Below are 9,412 nucleotides of genomic sequence, written 5' to 3' on the forward strand. Positions count from 1 at the left end.
CGGGGTTGTAATTACCCAGGCTGAGCCGGGTCCCTACCGACCTCCCCCTGCCGGGTCCCCCTCACTCCCCCCCTCCACCTGAGACTGAGGCCAGGGCCGGGGTGCAAGCCCGCTCGCAAGTTCCCACCTCCGGTGCCTGGTGCCTCCGCTGGCCCTCACCTCCCCAGTTCCCGCTGGCACCCAGTTTCTCATTCCCGTTTCTCCCGGCGCAATCAGGGCGCTCCTGGAGCTGCTGTCGACTCTTCGAGAGGCCTGAGATTGTCTGGGCGGCCGCTGCAGGCCTTTGGACCGGTAGCGATGGGAAAACCAAGTGTTAATTGTTACTAACTACTTTTTACGAAAATGTTAACAGTTTTACAGACATTCCCTTTGTTTACGGAAGGATTTCCAAGTCTCTGCAAATCGCTTCAGGCACTTGTTGGACTTGAGAGAAAACAACTCCCCCCTCTTCCTATTACCTTCCACCTAACACTCCTTTAGGGATGGCTACACCAGGTTTGGGGGACTCCGAGCAAAGCTCTCCTGAGCCGGAGTGTGTGAGGTGGCAATCCTAGAGAGCGAGAGAGAGAAAAAAATAGAGCCATTTTAAAAAGAAGAAAAATCAGCCTCTTCCAGCGGCAGAAAAATCCAGGGAACAACGCACCTGGGACTTACGGCGAAGAGGCCAGTGTTTAAGGAGGAAGGACTTGCAGGTGGAGGGAACCGGGTGGTCGCCCCAAGCTACTCTACCCAGAAAACCATGATGCGGGTCGCTCTTCTCTCACTTTGCTTACTTTCTCCAGAAAAATTTTTTGCTGAAAGAAATAGTTTCTCAAAGGCGAACCACCGAACATTTTTTAATACGTAAAGAGAAAGTTGGGTAATTACGACTACCCTTATTATCATTAATAATCTAAGTATTAGCATCACAATAATAACTCTAATAATAACAAGCGCCCGGCGGAGCGCAGATAAAACTCGATTGCCTTCCAGCTGCCATCCCCTGTTCCAGCCGTGTTTGTTTTTCTTCTTTTCCCTTTTACATTTCAAGTTTGTCTCCTCGCGCGCTCACTAACAACTTTTTTCTGTTAAATGCAAGAGCAGAGGAGGGAGGCGGCCAAACTTTCCGCGGAGCAGAAAGGCAGCGGCGGGCAGTGCTGCCGCCGGGGCCTGCTGTAATCTTTTATTCCAAAATGGGTCTCGGCGATTAGAGGAGACCCAAATACATGTAGCGGTGCATGAATAATGCTTATTGTAGGAAACTGACACTTGCTCAAGGAAAAAAAGTTTGGCTATAAAATCACTTCATTATTTGCTTTTACCGCAGCTTGGATGCTAATCCCCTCAGAGGTCAGATTGCTTAGCATCTCTCTCTCCCGCTCCCCTTTCCTCCCTCTTCTCCGCCCTCCTCGCCCTCTCCCCTCTTCCCCCCTCTTTCCCGTCTTTCCTGCGATTTCAGGCCGCATTTTAGACATCCCCTGCAAAGTGTGTGGTGACCGAAGCTCAGGGAAGCACTACGGGGTCTACGCTTGCGATGGCTGCTCAGGGTTTTTCAAGCGGAGTATTCGAAGGAACAGGACGTATGTCTGCAAGTCCGGAAACCAGGTACCTTCCCGAGAGCTGAGTTGCTAGGCTCCCCTCAGCGGCTTCCCCTTTCCTTTCTGTCTAGGCCTCCTCTGCATTCCCCGACTCTCCCACCTTTTTCCCTTCTTCCTGCCTCAACTGTAGGTGGCCCTTAGGCTCTGGAAAGGTCTGGTAAGGTTAGAGAAGGCAGATGGGTTTACAGGAGGAAGTCTGAACGCCCATAGTTTTTCCCACATTAAAAAAAGATATCTTCTGACAGATTTTGACACTGGGTAAGGCCCACACCCAGTCTATGAAGCCTGCCCAAGGAATCTAAGGAACTTTAGACTCTAAACCACAAGTAGTAACCAGGAGAATGGGCCATGTTATGTTGTCTGCCGCTGGCCCATACCCCCGTTCTCAGCAGCACCCATGCTCAGTCTCCCGTCTATTGGTTGGACATTTGTGCCAGGGTCACCACCACCTTTAACTGAGACTCCAAAGTGAAGCTTCACTGCTTGGAGGACAGGTGGTGCTTGTCAGAACTGTGCCCTTTGGCTCTGTAGAGGCTGGACTACTCTAGAGGGCAGGTTGTGGGGCTCTGCTAGGCATGACTTTAACTGGGTCTTATCAGAAGAAGGGAAGGATGAGCAAGAAGAGAGGGCTCAAAGAAAGTAGCAATTGGGACCTTCTCAAGTTCTCCGGTGGGTCTCTTCCTTTTCTGCTTACAAGGTGAGCCTGTTTAGTTAAGTTTTGGTCCAACACAGGCAGAACGGTTTCACAGAGATAGGGCAGTGAAGGAGTGAACTGTGCACAGCTGCAGCTTCCAGCCTTGAGCAGAACCCCCTACTTGCTCCATTTCCAGCTCAGTAGCCTATGCCCCACACTCTGCTCATCCTCTGCAGAGGCCTCATCTTTACTCCTGAGAAAATCCCCTGAGAGTGTCTTAGTCAGGAGCTATCCTCTGTCAACCAAATGATGGAAAACATTCACTAATTACTGTGTATGATACACATAAACTCATGCTAGTGAATTATTGTGACTTTTTGTTCTGATGGCATGTCTGCTTATATGAATTCCTGATAGATTTTGAATGGCAGGAAATACAAAAAGACGTATGTATTTGGATAAATTATTTTGGCTTCTGCAAACTTCTTACCTGTTTAGTTGGGTAGTGTCTAGTTTATGGATACATCATATTATGTACACATATGGAACTGTTACTAGGAGCTTCACAGATTGGAGATTCTGTGGGGTGCCGGATTTGAACAGGTGCCTCCTTCTTGTATTATTATTATTTGAAACAGATCTTGCTATGTAGCCTGGGCTAGCTTTGAACTCATGATCTTCCTGCCAGAATCTCAGGTGTGGGCCACTACACCAGACCACATTATCTTTTCTTTATACCTAATTCAGAGATTTGGAAAATCTAAGGTGTTATGCTTTGTGTTTTTCAAAGGAGATGACTATCAATTCAAATATATTTGTATCAGCCCAAAATACTTGAAAAGGAGTGATACAGACCCATCAGGACTGTGTCCCTGGCAAAGAGAATAAAGGAACCAAACTAAGGCACTCCACTCATTCTTCCTTCTCTTGGGCTCCAGACACTTACATACCTATGATGCAATTTGAAGAAACTGGAGAGCTGACGAAGGCTTCCATTTTGCACTTATATATTTATCAAATTATTGGGGAAGATACCATTCCAATTGGACATTCAGCTATATTTAATAAAAAGTCCTTTGAAACTCTTTACATTGAACATTGTATTGGCCAAGAATGCTTGGACAAATTCTCACAGGAACTAAAAGTTCATTTCCTTCTTATCTTTTGTGCTATGTAAATAATATTTCAATATCTTACTAACATTAATGAAGACATTTAGAAATTGTTATTAACATCTTTATTTTAAACAAATTAATTATATGTTTTGATTTAGTTCGGTTGGGATATATATGCATGCTGGGTATGTGCTCTGTCTTTGAACCACATCTCCAGCTCAAGTCAACATATTTCTAATTGGAGAAATGAGATCATATAAAACTGTGCTCTTGTGTGTGATTTTCCTCATGGACATTTCAGGGAGGAAATGTACTCACTCCAACTTCAGAGTTTACAAATATTTAAAATTATGAAGTAAAATAAAAATTATTTTTCAGTGTCTAAACTCATGCAGAAGGCTAGGAGTATAACTCAGTGGCAGAATGCCTATTCAGCCCTAGGTTGTATCTATGTATGTGCCCCCTCTCCAAAGGCATTAACACTGGACAAATTCCAAAAGAAACCATGTCTGAACTGGCTGGGGTGGTTCTGCCCTCTAATCCCAGCATTGGCAGGCAGAGGAAGGAGGATCACAAATTTGAGGCCAGCCTAGGCTACACAGTAAGTATGAACTACAGTAGCAAGACCCTGTCTTGAAAACCCAGGATCTGGGGATATGGCTCAATGGAATACCACTTACCTGACAGGCACATGGCCCTGCATTCAATCCCTAGCAGTAGGCAGGGGAGGGGGGAAGACTTATCTGTAAATGTCCCCCTTTTTAATGGTCATTTTCCCTCAGAAAATTGTACTAAGCTGTGAGACATTTATTTGCTCATCCATCAGATAAACTAATACTCAGTCTATATGGTAGTCTTGACAAGCAGTATATCCCATACATTGCTGAGTTTTTCCCAGGGCTTTAGCTCTGCCCATGAATTCTCACTTTGTGTAGGACTTGCCTTTCTAAGCACTCTGGCTTCTGCCTCACTTTCCTGAAATGGCTGTTTCCATGAATGGAGGCTAGGACTATCCATCCCTAGGCCCTGAGGGTTGTCTCAGCATGCTAGTTGTATAAGGTTGTCAAATACAAAAGAAAAAGAAAGGTCACAGAGGCATGAACAATAAACGAGTGAGGTTTGCTTGTCAGATTAATGGGCTCACTCAGAAGGTGGCAACAAGCAGTAGACTCAAGACCTGACAGGCAAAGAATAGTGGACCAGGCTTGGCCGGCAAGCTGGCTTCAGGCAGACCCTGGGCCAGGTCGCTGTCTTCGGTCCTGAAAAGCTTCTTAGCTGTAGGACTGGCAAAGTTCCCCTCTGGAGCTTCTCCTCTTAGCCCTTCCAGATCTCAAAAATCACGAAGGACTTTTCCTTTCTGTCCGACTCCCTAAGGTCGAAGGCTGGCCCTCTTGTGGCTCTGGGAGTCTTGGCCTGTTCTCTACCTAATGCTGCTAATACCCAAGGCTCTCCTGTTTCCCTGGTCTGGCCCTTTGCTCCGGGGGTCGGTGGCCAGGGGACGTCCCCAGCTGCTTTGGTCTCTGCCTAAAGGTCCTGGGCCTCTGACGCCTGCGCTCTGTTCCAGGGAGGCTGCCCGGTAGACAAGACACACAGAAACCAGTGCAGGGCGTGTCGGCTGAAGAAGTGTTTGGAAGTCAACATGAACAAAGATGGTAATCAGTACATGCCTTTATTCTTCTAATGTTGATTGAGTAGTAAGTAAATTATATGTACAGAAAATACATGGCACTCCTATGCATGTAAATCATTTCCCCAACAGAACTCTTCTCTCCAGATGCTGGGAATGGCCTCAGGCTGTCAGTCGTAGCCTCTCCAGCAGCAGGCATAGTCTCTGCAACAGTGCCCACTGAACTCCTGGGACAAATCCATGCCCACGTGAGAAACGTGACCCCCAAACCACACTCACCAAAGCAACACTAAGGAGGGACTCTGTCCCTCACTACTGGGTGCCAGATATTTCCCACCTAAGGTCCTAATCCCTTTTCTTGCCTCCTCTTGCAGCGCTTTGTGGCCTCCCTAATTCTCAGTCTTTCTGAGAGTCCCCAAGAGTAGAGACAGGAAAATGGGAGATTTCAATCCCTCATTGGCAAATTCACAAAGATATCTAAATTATTATGGCCAGGTTGGTCTAAGGTTTTCTAGAGCCTTTTCTCCATTCTAAAAAATAAAGGTAGAGAGGCAGGATGACAACCAGTTTCCTTGGGGCAAAAATGAAAGCCAGACCTCTTTTATGACATTCCTGGGCACAGAAAGCTGCCAAACTCCATGTAGTTTCCTCCCCCTCCAAACTACCCCCCCCCACACACACCGTGGTGACTTGACAAGGGAGTCCCCAGGCTTGGGCCAAAGGCAGAGGGCAATGACAGGAGGGTCTGGGGAAAGGGTACAGAGAGGGCCTTGTGGTGGTGGCAACCTGGCCGGGTGGCAGCTGCTGGAGGCACAGAGCCCATCCCTCAGTACTCGTTTTGCAGCCCAGGAGGGAGCAACCAACCTGTTGAACTTGTGTATTGACAAGTTGTCAAGCTCTGCAGGCAGAAGATTGCCCTGAATTAATTTGTTTGTTTAAACTGTTGGTGGTAATTGTCACATCTCCCCTGCCTTCCTCCCGTACTCCTCCGCATAGGCTCTCCCTTGTCCCATCCCCCAGCGGCCCTTGGGCCCTGGGCTTTTTCTGTTGGGACCCTGGAGGCCAAAGCCTTTTCTGTGGGGGCAGCCTGGAGGTGGGGGAAATCGATTAGAGGTAGAGCTGTGTGTGTGGCACTCCATTTCTTGGTGGTGCAAGTGAGGGCATCTTGTTACTCGGAAACCCAGAGGGTTTCAGATTTCCCTGGGTCCCCTGGGTGAGGAGGAACCCTGAGCCTACCTAGAGACTGGGCCACTGTTGGGGCCTACTTTGATCACCATGTGGTCTTCTCCACCTCAGCTCCAGGCTCCCAGCCTTAAAGTGAGCCTGAGCGCTTTGTGCCCACGTGCCCTCTCCCTCCAGACGTGAGTTAGAGGGGCAGACAGATTACCTGCAAGTATCGTCGCACCTCTGATCCCAGGCTTGTGTCCATCTGTTTGTCTTTGCAGCGGTGCAGCACGAGCGGGGGCCTCGGACGTCCACCATCCGCAAACAGGTGGCCCTCTACTTCCGCGGTCACAAGGAGGAGAACGGGGCAGCGGCGCACTTCCCCTCCGCCGCGCTACCGGCTCCAGCCTTCTTTACAGCAGTCACACAGCTGGAACCACACGGCCTGGAACTGGCCACTGTGTCTGCCACCCCTGAGCGGCAGACCCTCGTGAGCCTGGCTCAGCCCACGCCTAAGGTTAGTGGCTTTGCTACGTTCAAAGAGACGCTTCCTGAGCAGAGGGAGGAGTAGGACACACTCAGTTCTGAGCCTACATGGGGTCAGGTGGAATTCCCAGATGGAGGGACTTCCTAAGTGCTTGGCTCCTGCTCTTTCCTGTTCAGGCCAAGATGCTGTTCTTTAGTGTACAATAGAGCCATCCTCTGGGTGGCTACAAATGCAGACTCCCGCCAGAGCTCATCTCATACCCTCAAGCTCCCTTTCAGCAAGTTTAGAGTGGAGGCCAGAAACTTGTACCTTAACACACTGGTATGTTGGTGGGTGAAGCCCCCAATCCCAGAGCCACCATTCCATGTTCCTAGAGGTCAGAACAGACTAGAAGGCAGTGGTTGGCTCTACCTGGAGGAAGGGCCTCAAAAGTTGCCAGAGGGATCTATTATCCTGCACAATCTCAGTGCAAGAGAAGAATGTAGAGAGCACTGTCAGTCCCGCTGTATTTTATCTGCTACCCCTACCCATGTCTAAGCCACCCAGGATTGGCCCTACTAGCAGGGTCACCGTTTGAGCTCCCTGGGAAGGCTGCCACCTAGGGACTGTACTCCAGGAATCGGCTGATTCTCCCCAAGGCCCTAGGAAGAGAAGGACCTAGGATTTCCCCCAGAGGAGGCCAGCTGCAGCCCCACACTGCAGGGAAGCCAAACACCTGGGCACATACACACGCACAATATTTAATATTGCTTTCTTACCCTTGATGTGTATAATAAGCTTGGGAAAGTAGTGTTATGAATATGTTGTCAGCTATGAATGGAAATTCTCTGTGAATGATTAAGATGTCTAATTGAAATATTTCCATAATATACTAATCCTTTCTAAAAATACTCATATGCATATTTGTGTTTGGGATGCCTATTAATTTATACTTTTTTCACATCTATTTTTATTTACACAAATGCAAGCAGTTCTTGTCTAAACTGGGAGCCAGGCCTGGCACTTGGCTCAGCCCAAGGAGAATTTACTGCAGGAGACAGAAAAGCCAGACACCCCTCTGGAAGGTAGTAGCCCCCAAAGAAGGAAAATGGGCCTTGAGTGTTTGGTTTTTGCTGGTCAAAGGCAAATGAATGTTTAAGCAGAGCATCTAGATTCTTTTCACCCTTCCCCTGTTTTAACCAGTAAATTGAAAGGTCTATTCTTCTTGTGAAACTGTGGTCTTCTCACTTGTGGATGTCTTTCTTCCCCTCCCAGTATCCCCATGAAGTGAATGGGACCCCAATGTATCTCTATGAAGTGGCCACTGAGTCGGTGTGTGAATCAGCAGCCAGGCTTCTCTTTATGAGCATCAAGTGGGCAAAGAGTGTGCCAGCCTTTTCCACATTGTCTTTGCAAGACCAGGTATGACCAACAGGGGTTGGAAAGGAAGCAATAGTACTCAGCCTTATAAACGGGAGGCCATGTGCATAATTCAACAAGTCAGGCATGCATTTTGAACAGCAATGAGAAAACTGTTTATCTTTACCAGCATCATTCCAGGGGTTCATAATGTCTACCTATGGGAGTCATTAGGTAGAAATACAATTATGCTATTTCAGGGTAGCTAGATCTGGTCTTTGCAAAACACATATGCAAGTATATTACCTTTTTCTAGTTTAACTGAAACATCAAATTTAATCTCAAACTGAAAAATCTTAATGTTCTTTAAAAAGTGATAATAAGCTAGACATACACATCTGTATCCCAGCTCTTAGGAAGCTGAGGCAGGAGAGCCCTGAGTTTGAAGTCAGATTGGGCCAAACAAACAAGTAAACAAGCTATTGATAAAATGGTATTTCCTTAAGAACACTGAAGCTGAGAAGAATAGAAGGCAATTTTGGAACTAGTATATTTTATATTCCCAGCTTTATATTCTCTACTGTGCTGGTCGCAGTTTTGACTACTGATTTATCAATATATAGAAATAAGGGTTGTATGGTGCACCCCGCCCCCCGTGGACTAGTATCTTTATTGTTGCTTACTGGTCTGTTTTGGGCATGGCTAGGTATCAAATCTTTAGAGAAACACTCTATTACTGAACTATACCCCCAGCTTTCCTTCTCAATTCCTTAAGTGCTTTTAGAGCTTTTGAAAACAAAAAAATTTACATGATTCTTTGTTTATAAATTATATTCAGAGGTAAGAAATTATGCTCTGCTAAAAATTGGATTGTGCCAAACACAAATTTTGTTGTTAGGAATATCAAAAGTTGCCTTTGTCAATATTTCTCTACTCTTAAGAGAAAGAAATAAAGCATTCACAACTATTGGGTGTTACCCATGGAAGTTAAAGGCAAGTTCCTTACATTATTTTTGTTTGTTTTTCCCGTTTTGATGATGGAGATCAAATCCAGGGCCTTGTCCATCCTAAGCAAGTGCTCTGCCACTGTGCCACACATCCACCCTAACAAAGTGTTCTAAAAACAGAGGATTCAATTCTTCATTTCAGACCTACTACATCATTGTAGCGTTCCTTAATATGTTTCCTTCAGGGAGACTAAGCAAGGCGCTAAGCAGAGTTAATCTCCTAGCATGAAATATGGGTAAATTATTGTTTGCCTTGCATTTAAAAATTATTTCCTGTACTCCATTCAATAAAATGAAAAAAAGCATTTTAAAGTTTAAATATTTTTTTATTGTCAGTTTGGTTACAAACCTTCATGATTCTTAGCTTTTAGAAAAAATTCTTTTATATAAATCATCCAACACAGGCTGGTAAAGATCTCTGAGAAATCTTTTTCAAATATGAGAGGTTTTTTTTTTTTTTTTT

At 46.2% G+C, this 9,412-nt stretch overlaps 1 protein-coding gene across 2 annotated transcripts in view; it reads left to right on the forward strand.

The window, feature by feature from the left end:
* The window catches only part of Nr2e1 (nuclear receptor subfamily 2 group E member 1), a 23,341-nt gene that overhangs the window by 3,834 nt on the left and 10,095 nt on the right, over positions 1-9,412 (forward strand). For both annotated transcript variants that reach the window (XM_008850316.1, XM_008850315.1), the window contains exons 2-5: positions 1,439-1,584; positions 4,891-4,978; positions 6,399-6,634; positions 7,859-8,005. In XM_008850316.1, the coding sequence (XP_008848538.1) occupies positions 1,439-1,584; positions 4,891-4,978; positions 6,399-6,634; positions 7,859-8,005 (617 nt within the window). The remainder of the gene's footprint in view (positions 1-1,438; positions 1,585-4,890; positions 4,979-6,398; positions 6,635-7,858; positions 8,006-9,412) is intronic.

The sequence above is a fragment of the Nannospalax galili genome, unplaced genomic scaffold, assembly GCF_000622305.1.
Source record: "Nannospalax galili isolate Female #2095 unplaced genomic scaffold, S.galili_v1.0 scaffold324, whole genome shotgun sequence".
NCBI classification, from domain to species: domain Eukaryota; kingdom Metazoa; phylum Chordata; class Mammalia; order Rodentia; family Spalacidae; genus Nannospalax; species Nannospalax galili.